The sequence below is a fragment of the Bufo gargarizans genome, chromosome 7 (genome assembly GCF_014858855.1).
Source record: "Bufo gargarizans isolate SCDJY-AF-19 chromosome 7, ASM1485885v1, whole genome shotgun sequence".
Classification (NCBI taxonomy): domain Eukaryota; kingdom Metazoa; phylum Chordata; class Amphibia; order Anura; family Bufonidae; genus Bufo; species Bufo gargarizans.
Window position 1 is genome coordinate 47062507 of NC_058086.1, and position 17831 is coordinate 47080337.

The window sequence follows — 17831 nt, forward strand, 5'->3', positions numbered from 1 at the left end:
CAGATTACACGGTGACAGGTTCTCTTTATATATAATCTGCTCAGCTCCTCCTGCTCTATAACACGCTGCCTACAGATTACATGGTGACAGGTTCTCTTTATATATAATCTGCTCAGCTCCTCCTGCTCTATAACACGCTGCCTACAGATTACATGGTGACAGGTTCTCTTTATATATAATCTGCTCAGCTCCTCCTGCTCTATAACACGCTGCCTGCAGATTACACGGTGACAGGTTCTCTTTATATATAATCTGCTCAGCTCCTCCTGCTCTATAACACGCTGCCTGCAGATTACACGGTGACAGGTTCTCTTTATATATAATCTGCTCAGCTCCTCCTGCTCTATAACACGCTGTCTGCAGATTACACGGTGACAGGTTCTCTTTATATATAATCTGCTCAGCTCCTCCTGCTCTATAACACACTGCCTGCAGATTACATGGTGACAGGTTCTCTTTATATATAATCTGCTCAGCTCCTCCTGCTCTATAACACACTGCCTACAGATTACATGGTGACAGGTTCTCTTTATATATAATCTGCTCAGCTCCTCCTGCTCTATAACACGCTGCTTGCAGCTTACATGGTGACAGGTTCTCTTTATATATAATCTGCTCAGCTCCTCCGCTCTATAACACGCTGCCTGCAGATTACACGGTGACAGGTTCTCTGTATATATAATCTGCTCAGCTCCTCCTGCTCTATAACACACTGCCTGCAGATTACATGGTGACAGGTTCTCTTTATATATAATCTGCTCAGCTCCTCCTGCTCTATAACACGCTGCCTGCAGATTACATGGTGATAGGTTCTCTTTATATATAATGTGCTCAGCTCCTCCTGCTCTATAACACACTGCCTGCAGATTACACGGTGACAGGTTCTCTTTATATATAATCTGCTCAGCTCCTCCTGCTCTATAACACGCTGCCTACAGATTACATGGTGACAGGTTCTCTTTATATATAATCTGCTCAGCTCCTCCTGCTCTATAACACGCTGCCTACAGATTACATGGTGACAGGTTCTCTTTATATATAATCTGCTCAGCTCCTCCTGCTCTATAACACGCTGCCTGCAGATTACACGGTGACAGGTTCTCTTTATATATAATCTGCTCAGCTCCTCCTGCTCTATAACACGCTGCCTGCAGATTACACGGTGACAGGTTCTCTTTATATATAATCTGCTCAGCTCCTCCTGCTCTATAACACGTTGTCTGCAGATTACACGGTGACAGGTTCTCTTTATATATAATCTGCTCAGCTCCTCCTGCTCTATAACACACTGCCTGCAGATTACATGGTGACAGGTTCTCTTTATATATAATCTGCTCAGCTCCTCCGCTCTATAACACGCTGCCTGCAGATTACACGGTGACAGGTTCTCTGTATATATAATCTGCTCAGCTCCTCCTGCTCTATAACACGCTGTCTGCAGATTACACGGTGACAGGTTCTCTTTATATATAATCTGCTCAGCTCCTCCTGCTCTATAACACGCTGCCTGCAGATTACATGATGACAGGTTCTCTTTATATATAATCTGCTCAGCTCCTCCTGCTCTATAACACGCTGCCTGCAGATTACACGGTGACGGGTTCTCTTTATATATAATCTGCTCAGCTCCTCCTGCTCTATAACACACTGCCCGCAGATTACACGGTGACAGGTTCTATTTATATATAATCTGCTCAGCTCCTCCTGCTCTATAACACGCTGCCTGCAGATTACACGGTGACAGGTTCTCTTTATATATAATCTGCTCAGCTCCTCCTGCTCTATAACACGCTGCCTGCAGATTACACGGTGACAGGTTCTCTCTATATATAATCTGCTCAGCTCCTCCTGCTCTATAACACGCTGCCTGCAGATTACACGGTGACAGGTTCTCTGTATATATAATCTGCTCAGCTCCTCCTGCTCTATAACACGCTGCCTGCAGATTACACGGTGACAGGTTCTCTTTATATATAATCTGCTCAGCTCCTCCTGCTCTATAACACACTGCCTGCAGATTACACGGTGACAGGTTCTCTCTATATATAATCTGCTCAGCTCCTCCTGCTCTATAACACACTGCCCGCAGATTACATGGTGACGTCCTCCGGCTCTAACATGACAAAAAAAGCAACTCTACAAATAGCCTTAAAGGGACACTGACAGGCCTTCTGAGGATAATTAGCTCTTTATATGCCCCCCTTGGTCTTATAATAAGTTTCCAATTCATATAAGTATTATCCCTGTGCGCATTGTTAAACGTGAAAAATCATCTTTATAATCACCTCTCCTTTCTGCCCAAGGGGCGTTCTTTGTGCCGCATTTGTGCCCAGCTGCGTCCCAACTGCCGGATCCTTAGACACGCCCATCTCATTAGTATTCACTTCGCTGGGCGGTATTTTCCTGTCCCCCGACATTCGGAGATCCTGCACATGAAGTTATATTCTGCTAGGTTCTTCTCATGCAAGTCCAGGAGGTGGAGCTTCACGACCCCTACCCTCTGCCCTGAGTGACAGCTATAGTCATCTCCTGGTTGGATGCTACAGTTGTCACTCAAAACAGAGGGGAGGGGCTGTGAAGCAACTCAGTGCAGACAACACTTCACAGTAAAGCCCCACCTCCTGGGCATTTGCAGGAGAAGAACTTGTCAGAATAGAACTTAATATTCTCACTACTCCTGATAGAAAAAGCTGCACAAAAGCTGCTTTGCCTGGTCTTACCAGACCTACCGAGTGGAAGTAGTTTTGCATGATCACAACAGCTGACAGACACCCTTTAAGCTTTATATACTAAAATAAATATTAAAAAAATAATAATACAACCGATTTAAAGTAGCTCAGCGTGACCCTGATCAGGACACAGTTGTGACCAATCACTCTAACTCAAAAACAACTTATTTCATCCTAGATTTAGGGAATTGAAAAAAGCATACACTGCAATAAAATAGGAAGCAATATACAGTCAGGCATTTTAAATACAGCGTGTAAAGCCTGTGTGAAATCCTGAAGGGGGGCAGGAGTCACTTAAAGTTGGTGGAATTCCTAGGTGCTTATCATGTCTTCCTGATCTTTAAGGAGGGGAGATCGGTGCCTATCCGCGAGTGGATACAGTTACACTGATCGTGTCAGATGGGGAATCCGTTTCTGCCGACACCTGTTGCCTTGAGGGTCCTCCTCCCCCACCAATTCCACTTCACGCCAGCCTCCCCGTCTATGATCTTAATATCACCCTAACGCCCATCAATAATCAGCTGCCGGTGATAATCATAGGTAAGTACGGGTGACTAACGTGTGAGTGACAGATAATGCAGCATTTATCACAATCACTTCAGATTCCTGTATATTCTACTTACTGTATGTAAGTGTACAAAAATATCCCCACAATGGCAGCCGGGCGGGCGAGTGCGGGCCGGGCCATTATAATTAATGTACTGGATGGGCTAGTGCGGGCCAGGCCATTATAATGAATGCACTGGATGGGCTAGTGCGGGCCAGGCCATTATAATGAATGCGCTGGATAAGCGAGTGCGGGCCAGGCCATTATAATGAATATGCTGGGTGGGTGAGTGCGGGCCAGGCCATTATAATGAATGTGCTGGGTGGGTGAGTGCGGGCCAGGCCATTATAATGAATGTGCTGGGTGGGTGAGTGCGGGCCAGGCCATTATAATGAATGTGCTGGGTGGGTGAGTGCGGGCCAGGCCATTATAATGAATGCGCTGGATGGGCGAGTGCGGGCCAGGCCATTATAATGAATGTGCTGGATGGGCGAGTGCGGGCCGGGCCATTATAATGAATGTACTGGATGGGCGAGTGCGGGCCGGGCCATTATAATGAATGCGCTGGATGGGCGAGTGCGGGCCGGGCCATTATAATGAATGTGCTGGATGGGCGAGTGCGGGCCAGGCCATTATAATGAATGTACTGGATGGGCGAGTGCAGGCCGGGCCATTATAATGAATGTCCTGGATGGGCGAGTGCAGGCCGGGCCATTATAATGAATGTACTGGATGGGCGAGTGCGGGCCAGGCCATTATAATGGATGTGCTGGATGGGCGAGTACGGGCCAGGCCATTATAATGGATGTGCTGGATGGGCGATTGTGGGCCGGGCCATTATAATGAATGTGCTGGTTGGGCGAGTGCGGGCCAGGCCATTATAATGGATGTGCTGGATGGGCGAGTGCGGGCCAGGCCATTATAATGAATGTGCTGGATGGGCGAGTGCGGGCCAGGCCATTATAATAAATGTGCTGGATGGGCAAGTACGGGCCGGACCATTATAATGAATATGCTGGATAAGCGAGTGCGGGCCGGGCCATTATAATGAATATGCTGGATGAGCGAGTGCGGGCCGGGCCATTATAATGAATATGCTGGATAAGCAAGTGCGGGCCAAGCCATTATAATGAATGCGCTGGATGGGCGAGTGCGGGCCAGGCCATTATAATGAATGTGCTGGATGGGCGAGTGCGGGCCGGGCCATTATAATGAATGTACTGGATGGGCGAGTGCGGGCCGGGCCATTATAATGAATGCGCTGGATGGGCGAGTGCAGGCCGGGCCATTATAATGAATATGCTGGATAAGCGAGTGCGGGCCGGGCCATTATAATGAATGTACTGGATGGGCGAGTGCGGGCCGGGCCATTATAATGAATGTGCTGGATTGGCGAGTGCGGGCCAGGCCATTATAATGAATGTGCTGGATGGGCGAGTGCAGGCCGGGCCATTATAATGAATGTACTGGATGGGCGAGTGCAGGCCGGGCCATTATAATGAATGTTCTGGATGGGCGAGTGCGGGCCAGGCCATTATAATGGATGTGCTGGATGGGCGAGTACGGGCCAGGCCATTATAATGGATGTGCTGGATGGGCGATTGTGGGCCGGGCCATTATAATGAATGTGCTGGTTGGGCGAGTGCGGGCCAGGCCATTATAATGGATGTGCTGGATGGGCGAGTGCGGGCCAGGCCATTATAATGAATGTGCTGGATGGGCGAGTGCGGGCCAGGCCATTATAATAAATGTGCTGGATGGGCAAGTACGGGCCGGACCATTATAATGAATATGCTGGATAAGCGAGTGCGGGCCGGGCCATTATAATGAATATGCTGGATGAGCGAGTGCGGGCCGGGCCATTATAATGAATATGCTGGATAAGCAAGTGCGGGCCAGGCCATTATAATGAATGTGCTGGATGAGCGAGTGCGGGCCGGGCCATTATAATGAATATGCTGGATAAGCGAGTGCGGGCCAAGCCATTATAATGAATATGCTGGATGAGCGAGTGCGGGCCGGGCCATTATAATGAATATGCTGGATAAGCGAGTGCGGGCCAAGCCATTATAATGAATATGCTGGATAAGCGAGTGCGGGCCAAGCCATTATAATGAATATGCTGGATGAGCGAGTGCGGGCCAGGCCATTATAATGAATATGCTGGATAAGCGAGTGCGGGCCAAGCCATTATAATGAATATGCTGGATGAGCGAGTGCGGGCCGGGCCATTATAATGAATATGCTGGATGGGCGAGTGCAGGCCGGGCCATTATAATGAATATGCTGGATAAGCAAGTGCGGGCCAGGCCATTATAATGAATGTGCTGGATAAGCGAGTGTGGGCCAGGCCATTATAATGAATATGCTGGATGAGCGAGTGCGGGCCGGGCCATTATAATGAATATGCTGGATGAGCGAGTGCGGGCCGGGCCATTATAATGAATATGCTGGATAAGCGAGTGCGGGCCAAGCCATTATAATGAATATGCTGGATGAGCGAGTGCGGGCCGGGCCATTATAATGAATATGCTGGATAAGCGAGTGCGGGCCGGGCCATTATAATGAATATGCTGGATAAGCGAGTGCGGGCCGGACCATTATAATGAATATGCTGGATAAGCGAGTGCGGGCCAAGCCATTATAATGAATATGCTGGATGAGCGAGTGCGGGCCGGGCCATTAAAATGAATATGCTGGATAAGCGAGTGCGGGCCGGGCCATTATAATGAATGTGCTGGATGAGCGAGTGCGGGCCGGGCCATTATAATGAATGTGCTGGATAAGCGAGTGTGGGCCAGGCCATTATAATGGATGTGCTGGATGGGCGAGTGTGGGCCGGGCCATTATAATGAATATGCTGGATGGGCGAGTGCGGGCCAGGCCATTATAATAAATGGATGGGTGAACGCGAGCTGATATAACGAATGTACAGTTGCGAGGTCTGTTTGAGCAATGTGTTCAGAATTTGCACAATTTATTATTTAATAACAGATTAGGTTCTCGTGATCGGCACCTACCAATCAGGTGCATATCCCCTATCCTGTGGGGTTCATGGGGAAACCTATTTAATCACTGTATAATGAAAAGTTCTACAACTTGCTAATATGCTGTGTTTCTCCATTTTTTACCATTTACAAAATCTCTGCTTCCTGACATTGAACTCCAGGCTGATACATTGTACCTGCACTGTATCAAACTATCAGAACAGGACAGAGTGTTACACTGCTGTATCTAGCTCACAGAGCATTGTCTAGGCTGGGCACAATCGTGAGATCCAAATCCACAGGCTATAAAGCGTGTCCAGCTGCCAGCAGAGGGTTTGTTACAATGTATGGTTGTAGCTAAATCTCTTTTGGCAAAACACAGCAGTAGTACAGATCTCTCTCCTGTCCAGGAATCCAGACTGTTTGATGTGCCTTACACTGATACATTGTAACAAAACCATCAGAGTGAACAGTTTAGGAGGGAGTATAGTATATATCCTGTTTCTATTCACTGATGGCAATCAAAGATCTTGATAATGTTGGTGGATTGAAGCACAAAGTACATTAGAAATTTGCAGAACATCAGCGATTAAGCTTCAGTCACATGGATGCTGTGACATTAGCCAAGAGGGTAGGGACTTGGAGCACCAGTGTGAGCCCAAGAGCTGCGCTCTTCTGTCCCAGCATAGGCAGCATTAACACCAGGTTACTGATCTGCACATCTGACGTTATTCACGGGCGGCGTATTAATAAAAAATATCCTTATTATATCATTGATCATTCACAGGAGATGACTTTGTAGTGGATGAAGGTTTTTCTTCGCTCATATCTGTAAATCACGTGAGCGCCTCAGATGTGGACACCCTGGATGGAAACTTAACCTTCCTCATGGAGACACAGCCACAGTTTGGCTATCTTGAGAGCACAATACCCTCTCCAGGGTCAGAGAAGAGCATCTCTGAGACAAGAATCCGTAAATGATCTTTTATTTTATTTTTGTATTTTAAGATACTTTTTTTTATCTATGTAAGACCAAAATTCTGTTTTAATTAACTTTGTAAGATATCTGCCACCACTAGGGGGAGATCACTGCATACTATGAAAAAAATATAATGGATATGTATGTAGTGAGCTCCCTCTAGTGGGATCTGACAGAACTTCTATGAATTAACTATTATTGTGCTGGGAATTTAAAGCTCTGAAAGAAAAAAAAAGCATGATAATGTAGTACCTTATGTCTACAACTAAACCCTTTGTTCTTCTTCTTAGCATTCATTATGTTTCCATTCTATTTCTAACATTCAAAAGGTGAAAAGCGGACCAGCCCTGACACTTCTCACAGTAGAGGTTTTGTAACAATTGTATCCATTCTGGACAAATGTTCTGTCAGCTAAACACTTTATTTATGTATTTATTTTTATTTATTTTTACCTTCCTTGATACATTGTAACAGACTGTCAGGACCATAGACAAGATTTTCTGCTGTCTGAGTTTTGTCTGGACTGGAAACGACTGTGACTAATCCTCAGATGTCAGAAGTAGTAGGTGACAAAGGGTTTTCAGCCTCTGGATGGAAATAAGAATGTTTCCATTCACTGACGGCAAGATAAGATCTTGAAAATGATGAAGAATTGAAAAAGTCTATAGTGTTACTAATAAAGACACATATTCTGTGTTTCTACAAAGGTTCGTTCAGTCTACAGCATGTCGGTTCCAGTTACATCCGCTATGTCCAGTCCCATCATGAGCACATTGAGCCGACATCGGATTTCTTCATGATCTCAGTCACTGATTCCATCCATAAATCTATGATCGTTCCATTCTACATCATCATCAAACCCGTGAACGATGAGGAACCTCAACTGCATGTCAGGAACATAACGGTAAAATACTGTTAACCCCTTAAACTATGTATCTGCCATTGAAACCATTTATCTAATTAGGTCCAAATCCCCTACACTAAGTGATAATTTTGCTGCTTTCAGTCACCACTAGGGGGAGCTCAACACATACTGGTTATACACTGCACTCACTATGTATTAAGCTCCTGAGCTCCTCCTTGTGGTGACTGCAGGTGACTAGATTCTTATCATTCATCTCTACATCTATGCAGGGGATGTGGAGAAGCTCAAATTTTCAGAAATTCAAAGCTGTTTTTAGGGGTAGGGCAAACTAGGCCCTCTTCAGGGCCTCTATTTCCCATGGCAATGGACTAGAGAAAGCTGAGAATGAAGCACGGCAGCCTTCACTGGCCTGGACCATCAGAGACCTTATCACAATTCTCTTCTCTACCATAGACCACCAGGGACTTTATAGTAAACCCCTTCATTGTTAAGCATCATATGGCGGTACTGTGTGGGTAACATATACAGTGTTATATTAATACTCTACAGTAGTATCATTCAGATGCTTTGTGGAGGTAATATATAGACATTATATGGAGGCATTTTTGGGGCACTGGTTGGCAGTATTATATGGAAATTTAATTGGGCATTTGTGGCAGCATTTGCGTGCAAACATTTAGGTAAATGCCCCTCAGATTGGAGAATAGCGTAGATGCTTTCACATCTCTGGTCACTTAAATGCTGCGCGGGGACAGGATAATCTGGTTGTTTTACACTTGCCATGGGGCAGCTGCTAACCATCAGCAGCCTTTTTAGGAAGTGGCTTAAAGGCATATGATCCTTTGGATGTAATCAGAATGATATAATACCCAAAGTCACTGAATGTTCGAGTCTACACAGCACATGTATACACTAGAGAACAATTAAAGGACATGTCCCCTTTAAATAAATAAATTGCACTATTAAAAGTATACATTTCATACATCTGCTGTTGAAAACCTAGAGAAAAGGGGTTTATCTTAATGCAGATCTCACTTTTGTCATTTTTTCAAACGAGAGAGGGATAAGCAGCAGAGAGTCACAAGGACCTTCATTAGTTGGGAAGAGGAGCAACAACAATATTACATGTTTTCCATTAGGGAAAGGTTGACCCTGTATTTTAGTGGGTCAGAGAACCCTTTAAATCTACAGTTGAGTCAATCTGCATATACAGTACATCCTGCATTACTCACTATTCTGCTGGTGCAGTCACTGTCTACATACATTACATTACTTACCCTGTACTGATCCTGAGTTACATCCTGTATTATACTCCAGAGCTGCACTCACTATTCTGCTGGTGTAGTCACTGTTTACATATATTACTTATCCTGTACTGATCCTGAGTTACATCCTGTATTATACTCCAGAGCTGAACTCACTATTCTGCTGGTGGAGTCACTGTGTACATACATTACTTATCCTGTACTGATCCTGAGTTACATCCTGTATTATACTCCAGAGCTGCACTCACTATTCTGCTGTTGCAGTCACTGTGTACATACATTACTTATCCTGTACTGATCCTGAGTTACATCCTGTATTATACTCCAGAGCTGCACTCACTATTATACTGGTGCAGTCACTGTGTACATACATTACATTATTTATCCTGTACTGATCCTGAGTTACATCCTGTATTATACTCCAGAGCTGCACTCACTATTCTGCTGGTGGAGTCACTGTGTACATACATAACTTATCCTGTACTGATCCTGAGTTACATCCTGCATTATACTCCAGAGCTGAACTCACTATTCTGCTGGTGCAGTCACTGTGTACATACATTACTTTTCCTGTACTGATCCTGAGTTACATCCTGTATTATACTCCAGAGCTGCACTCACTATTCTGCTGGTGCAGTCACTGTGTACATACATTACTTATCCTGTACTGATCCTGAGTTACATCCTGCATTATACTCCAGAGCTGCACTCACTATTCTGCTGGTGCAGTCACTGTGTACATACATTACATTACTTATCCTGTACTGATCCTGAGTTACATTCTGTATTATACTCCAGAGCTGCACTCACTATTCTGCTAGTGAAGTAATTGTGTACTAGAGGTAAGCAAACCAGGCAACTTCGTTTGAAGTTTGCCAATTTTTTTTACAAGAGAGAGCCTAGTACACAAATATGTGTTTCTCAACAGACTATACAGGTATATGTGTTGTCTATGGGGTATTCTATCTCATTATGGAGAGCCCATGGTACGCCGAGTATGCATGCCAGTATTGTAGGCCAGGCTGTGCCCCTCTTGGTTGCTGGGAAAGTTATTTAAATTAGCTTTCCTAAACCTATCTGAAGCAGGCAGATGCTAGACATGATAATTTGAATGTATTTTACCCAGAAATCCAGAGTAGCGTTGTCTGGCCTTTCTCTCTCTCAGCAGAATAATGAGTGCAGCTCCGGAGTATAATACAGGATATAGCTCAGGCAGTGGTGTAGCTAGAAATGACTGGGCCCCACAGGAAATTTTTGAATGGGGCCCCCCTCCCCCAGTAATTTTTTTGCAACCCCTTCCTTTCATGCCGCCCCCATTCCTGTGGCTAGTAAAGATCGCTCTCTTGGACCAGGCCCGGCCGCTGTTCCATCCGTTTTCTACACGGTCTATACTGTCACTGTATATAATTTCATTGTCTAATACTGTTGAGGGGGCCCTGACCAAATCCTTTAGTCCTCCTCCTCCTGGATGGGCCCCAAAGCAGCCGCTTCCCCTATAGCTACGCCCCTGAGCTCAGGATTAGTAATGTACGTACACAGTGACTCCACAAGCAGAATTGTGTTGTGATATATGTTCACAGCTTCTCCCCTTTCTATACAGGATGATCAGGGGGGCAATTAGCTTTAAATATAGATAAATTCTCCAACCCCCACAAAGGTAAAGCAGCGCCCGTCTGAGCAGGAATCGCTGCCAGTCCTGAAGATGAATGAAGTGTGGAGACAAAGTGATGGCGGCTGCGAGACGCCTCATTGGCAGCTAGAAAGATGGGTTGTATTTGATCACTAGCCCCCTGTGAACCGCGCCGACCACAAAGTGTAAACAGACCGCAGGAGAAAAAATTGTCCGTGTCTTATGGCAGACATACATGGCACAGGATAAAGGGCGCTAAATCCCAACTTCCATGTGTGGTTCTCAACTGGTATGAATCCTAATCGAGGCGGCGAGTGCCACACACAGAGACGCTATATTTAGGATGTTACATGTTTATAGAGCCGCAGAGGAGCAGGGGATCCGGGAAGAGGCCGCTCTGCTCCTGTGTGTCTTTCCATGACTAATATCGGCCACTTTGGGACAATCATTGTTTGCTTTCTCATCAGAACACAGACCTCTATGAGGCGGGCGCTACAATGTTACCAATCTGTCCCTCTCCAGCCTCGCTGGCAACAATGTTCTCATTTCAACCCAAAGTCCAACAGCTGCACCCCCGCATCATCCTGCGCTCGCGCCATCCAAGTCTATGGGTTCAATCAAAGGTCATGCAGAAAGTTGTGTTTCCATATTTCATCCTAAAAAGGCACCCCCCCAATCAGGGAAATCACTCGGCTTTCCCAGACTTCTGAATGGCACAGATTTATGGCGATGCATCCCTCCAGCCAGGGGCGTTATTAGGTCAAAACATTCGGGGCTGGAGCCCCAGATGTTCTGTCCAGCCCCCCGAATGTTTATGCTGGTGGGATTTTATTTGTATTAGGCTATTCCTAGCCGTCAGATCATCCCCCAACCCCCCTTGTACTTGTTCCGCTACTTGCAGGCTGCCGCGGGCATGAGGTCAGAACTTCAGTCACTTCGGTCCGCAATTCTGTTCTGCGGCGCGTGATCCCGCAGCCTGCAAGTAGCGGAACAAGTACAAGGGGGGTTGATGGGTTCCAACTTCTGTGATTAGTTTATAGACGGGGGGTTTGCTTAATTTTAAATTAGGCTGACCATAAGTTAGGATGATCTGTGGGGTTGCCCAGACGGCTAGGCCCTTCACTGTAGTTATTAACCCCTTTCAGCAGTCACCCATTCACTGAAGTGGGGACTGCTGAAAGGGGTTAATAACTACTATGAAGGCCCCCCCCTTTCCGGTGGTGATGAGGGTGTGGCTTCATGGGGTGTGGCCGTGGCTTTACGTGGGCTCGTGCCCCGGATGTCTTCAGACCCTAGCAATGCCCCTGCCTCGCGTCCAGTCAAGCAGAATTTGACAAATGTGTCATTTAGGGGTCTGGAAAGTCTTGACACTGACAGCCATTTTGGTTGTCACCCGGCTTTCCCAGAGACTGATATAACTTTTGCTGACCACAACTGTAAAGACTTGATTCATCTCCAACCAGGGAATTGATTTTGAGATGTATGTATTCATGTATTTTATGTTTCAGTTTCTCATGACTTTCAAGATCTCTGCTTGTTGTCAGTGAATGTGAATATTCTTGTTTGCATTCCAGATCTGGGAAGAAAGGATGCAAGTTCTTAGCAAGCACCAGATCTGGCGGCATCAGAGGCGGAGCTTGCTAAGAGCTCATTTGCATCCCTTTCTTCCCAAAATTCCAGAGGAGCATGTATGGCCTATAAGCCTCCTCATGCTGATTAAGGTGCTCTCCGTTTGCATTCCACATCTGAAACAGACCTAATACTTCTCACAGAGGAGGGTTTGTTACAGTTGTATCCAAGGTAGGAAATCCTCAGCAAGCTAAATCAGTGGCACAAATCTTTCTCCTGGCCTGACAGTTTGATACAATGTATCAGTGCCGGTGAAATGTATCAATCTGGAGTCCAGGATGTTTACCTTACAGAGGATTCTGGACTGGATACTATTGTAACAAACTCTCAACTTTGAGTCTCTAGATATGAACAAGATGACTTTAAAGGGAACCTGTCACCAGGATTTTGTGTATAGAGCTGAGGACATGGGTTGCTAGATGGCCGCTAGCACATCCGCAATACCCAGTCCCCATAGCTCTGTGTGCTTTGATTGTGTAAAAAATAAAAATAAATTATTCATATGCAAATTAACCTGAGATGAGTCCTGTCCCTGACTCATCTCACATACAGGACTCATCTCAGATTAAATTGCATATGTATCAAATCATTTTTTTTACACAATAAAAGCACACAGAGCTATGGGGACTGGGTATTGCGGATGTGCTAGCGGCCATCCATCTAGCAACCCATGTCCTCAGCTCTATACACAAAATCCTGGTGACAGGTTCCCTTTAAGAAGAGGTTTTAAGATTGGAGAAACATTAAGACGTTGCAGAATTTTTGAAGATGACCCTTTGAGATAAAAACCTCTGTATTATCATTTAGATTTTGGTCTCTTTGAGAAAATGTAATTCAATTTAACGTTTAGGCTGAAATTTTACATGACCCTGCGCCTTGTCTTCTCTTTCACCTAGGTATTTGAGGGGGGGAGCTGCGAGATAGGACCAGCCACATTAAGCGCAACAGACCTGGATATCCCACCAGACATATTACGCTTCTCCATGGTAGCCCCCCCAGCACATGGCTTATTATTACACAGCTTGCATTCTGCAGATATCAGTCACTACAAGCAAATCCGCCCCACTGAGACACACAGAGAGCCCCTCAGGGACGCCTTCACCTTGGACGCACTAAAGCAAGGTCTGTCATGTGTATATCAGCTGCATGTGAGCGCACTTATATAGGTATATAACATATAGGTATATATCAGTACAATATTCTCAGGGGATGGGGGGGGGGGTCATCTATTGAACCCTGAGTCTCTGCTTCCTCCCCATATCCTGTAGGGCAGATGAGGTCCTGGATGCTCTGGGATCTGCTCTGTGTTTGTGAAGAGTCTTTAATTCCTTTTTGTCCAGGATCCAGTAAAAGCTCTGCTCAGTATAATCTATGGGCTGTGAATGTCCCCTGCTGGAGCCCGGCGGTTACTGCAGGCCCCTGGCCCACAGACTTCCTATGTAGAGTCAAAAAGAAAAAGAAAAGAAAATGATAATTAAAGACAAGAATGCAGAGAAGTTACAGCCACAAACAGCATCTGAAGGAGATTTATTTAGCAGTTTGTTCCAATAGCAAATTTCTAATAAAAAAAAAGAAGTGAAAGTTAATTTTCAAAATTCCCAGCAGAGATCAGGGCTTAAAGGTCCCTATGTTTTTATAAGGCCTGTTGTTTGCGTTCCGTATATCATTTCAATAGGTCCGCAAAAAAAAACGGAATGTACTCCGTACACATTCCGCTTCCGTATTTCCGTTCCGTTCAATGATAGAACATGCCCTATTATTGTCCACATAACGGACAAGGATAGGATTTTCTATCAGGGGCCAGCTGTTCCGTTCCGCAAAAAACGGAATGTACGCGGACGTCATTTGTATTTTTTATGGATCAGTTTTTTGCGGACTGCAAAATACTGAAAAAGCCATACAGTCGTGTGCAAGAGGCCTAAGGCTTCATTCACATGTCCGCAATTCTGTTCCGCATTTTGTGTGAATGGACCTTAAGGATGCATGTGGATGTCCCTGGATGAGGCCTTGCCTTTGTATACTAATTAAGGCCTCTTTCACACGACCTTTTTTTTCAGTTTACGTTCCGTTTTTTGCGTTCCGTATACGGAACCATTCATTTCAACGGTTCTGCAAAAAAAATGGAATGTACTCCGTATGCATTCCATTTCCGTATTTCCGTTCCGTTGAAAAGATAGAACATGTCCTATTATTGCCCGCAAATCACGTTCCATGGCTCCATTTAAGGCCTAGTTCACACGACCGTATGGCTTTCATTGTTTTTTGCGGTCCGTTTTTCACGGATCCGTTGTTCCGTTTTTGAGTTCCGTTGTGTTTCTGTTTCCTTTCCATTTTTCTGTTCCGTTTTTCCGTATGCCATGTACAGTATACAGTAATGACATAGAAAAAACTGGGCTGGGCATAACATTTTCAATAGATGGTTCAGAAAAAATGGAACGGAAACGGAAGACATACGGATGCATTTGCGGACCCATTGACTTGAATGGAGCCAAGAACCGTTTATTTTACGGCCAAATATAGGACAAGCTCTATCTTTCAACGGAACGGAAAAACGGAAATACGGAAACGGAATGCATACGGAACACATTCCGTTTTTTTTGCGGAACCATTGAAATAAATGGTTCCGTATACGGACCGTATACGGAACACAAAAAAACGGCCCGTACACTCGCAAAAAAAATGTTCGTGTGAACTAGGCCTTAAGTCAATGGGTCCGCAAAAAAAAAACGGTACACATCCGGAAATGCACCCATATCCGTTCTGTTTTTGTGGAACCATATATTGAAAATTTTATGCCCAGCCCAATTTTGTATACTGTATATGCCATATGGAAAAACGGAACAGAAATGGAAACACAACTGAAACAAAAAAAAACAACGAAACAACGGATCGGTGAAAAATGGACTGCAAAACACTGAAAAAGCCATACGGTCATGCGAAAGAGGCCTAAAAGACTTTGCGTTCCGTTTTGCATAACGGGAACCAGACGGATCCGTTATGATTCCCATAGACTTGTATGAAGACGGATTGCCTCTTAAAGGCTTCCGTTTTGACTTCCGTCTTATAGATTCCTTTATAACATGGTTATAACTGAAAGCCATAACGGAATCCAGAACGCAGATGTGAACCCACCCTTAATACAAAGCGCTTACTAATGTATTGTGATTCTCCATGTTGCCTCCTTCGCTGGTTGGATTCATTTTTCCATCACATTATACCACTGCTCGTTTCCATGGTTATGACCACCGTGCAATCCATCAGTGGTGGTCGTGCTTGCACACTATAGGAAAGGCACCAGCGTAAGAATATTTGGCTTGACCCTATTGGTCCAGTAGACTGAGGTGCCGCCATGTTTCTGTGTGTGTGTGGGGGGGGGTGGGTTTTCTTGTAATTTTTCTTATTATAGGACAGCAGCTGTAATAAGGGGCGAGCAGGAAAGTGTTTGGAGCCCCTGAGGTTCTGCTGCTCCTGTCGTGTCCTGTCCCTTCCTGGGAAGAATAAACTAATGACTTGTTTTCCTATAGGAATGACCATTGTGTACACGCATGATGACACAGAGACGCGGCAGGACCGTTTTACGCTGCAGCTGACAGATGGCAAACACACAGTCCAGGAGACTCTGCACATCCGTGTAACGCCAGTCAACGATGAAAAACCGCAGCTCGTCAGGTGACCGAATAATAACATGTTATAGTCTGGAAAACCGAGGGGGTGATGTGCCCAATTATGTCAGGAGGTCAGATGCAGCAGAGTTGAGTTTGTCTAATGCGGAGGATGTTAGACAGAAGTAGTGGTGCTGAATTTATTCCATGAAGTAGTGTTGGGTTTTTCAGATGTAGCAGGATAGGATGTAGCTGAGCTGAGTGTGTTAAATGCTAAGAAAATAAGGGGGTCATTTATAGTCCCTATAGCTAGCGGTGGATCCACAGAGTTATGGAAGGTAACGGCCTCTACATAACTTCCACGGATCCTCCGCCACTTCTAAATGTCCTTTCGACAGGACAATTTTTTCTGTCATGTATAACGGAACCAAACGGAACCGTTATGTGCCCCAATAGGCATGTATTAGGATGGAGCAAAACGGAATGCCTCTCAAGGGCTTTCCTGTTACATTCCGTCCTAGAATTCCGTTATATTTCATTATAACCTATAACAGAATTCAATAACGCCAATGAGAACCTGCCCTAAAACAGGCGTAGAAAATGGTAAATGAGAGGGGTCTGCTGGCCCCTCCCCTTCCCGAACCAGACCACGCCTACTTTATTTAGACCTGGCATGAGCGGGGAAAAGTTGCAGCATAATTCTGGTTAGTAAATGATCCCCTAAGTTTGTAGGGGATGTTAGATAGACAGATAGATATGAGATAGATAGATAGCGACTGACGGTACAGACTGAGCACCCAGCAGTGCGACCAGGAGGCCGTGGAGGATGAGGCTCATTTCCTGCTGCGGTGCCCCAAATACTCAGCAGTGAGGGAGACTGACTTCAGGAGACTGTCTGATCTCTGCCCAGACTTCACCTCCATGGAGGAGGAAGAGAGACTCTCCATACTGCTGGGGGAAGAGGAGAACACAGCGGCCACAGCAGCACAATATATTACTGCCTGCCATAGACTGAGAGGAGCCTGATATACCATGGACTCCTATACCCCCACCCTGGACGTGTCCCCACCCCCAACCCTACCCAATTATTTCCCACTTGCTCTGGCAATGCTAAAATGTATTTAGTCCTGCCAATAAAGCTGATTTGTTATTTTAATAGATAGATAATTAGATAAATAGATAGATAAATAGATAAATAGATAAATAGATAGATAAATAGATAGATAGATAGATAGATAAATAGATAGATAGATAATAGATAGATAGATAGATAAATAGATAGATAGATAATAGATAGATAGATAGATAGATATGAAATAGATAGGAGATAGATATGAGATAGATAGATAGATAGATAGATAGATAGATAGATAGATAGATAGATAGATAGATATGAAATAGATAGATAGATAGATAGATAGATAGATGATAGGAGATTTCTGTCTTGGTAGCTCAGTTGGCAGATGTAGTTGAGTGACTGATGTTGCAGACGTGAGTTTGCTGTTTGGCAGGAGTCAAAGTGACATTATAATCTGTGGTTTTACACCAGCACATACACCTATCACACTATTACATTCAGACACATACAGCTCTGCTAC

At 45.0% G+C, this 17831-nt stretch overlaps 1 protein-coding gene across 1 annotated transcript in view; it reads left to right on the forward strand.

Moving 5' to 3' along the window:
• LOC122943407 (FRAS1-related extracellular matrix protein 1-like) overlaps nucleotides 1-17831 on the forward strand; it is a 171358-nt gene that overhangs the window by 52598 nt on the left and 100929 nt on the right. Inside the window, exons 17-21 of the mRNA XM_044301115.1 lie at nucleotides 3075-3269; nucleotides 7051-7236; nucleotides 7950-8146; nucleotides 13528-13753; nucleotides 16156-16300. Coding sequence (XP_044157050.1) covers nucleotides 3075-3269; nucleotides 7051-7236; nucleotides 7950-8146; nucleotides 13528-13753; nucleotides 16156-16300 — 949 coding nt within the window. The remainder of the gene's footprint in view (nucleotides 1-3074; nucleotides 3270-7050; nucleotides 7237-7949; nucleotides 8147-13527; nucleotides 13754-16155; nucleotides 16301-17831) is intronic.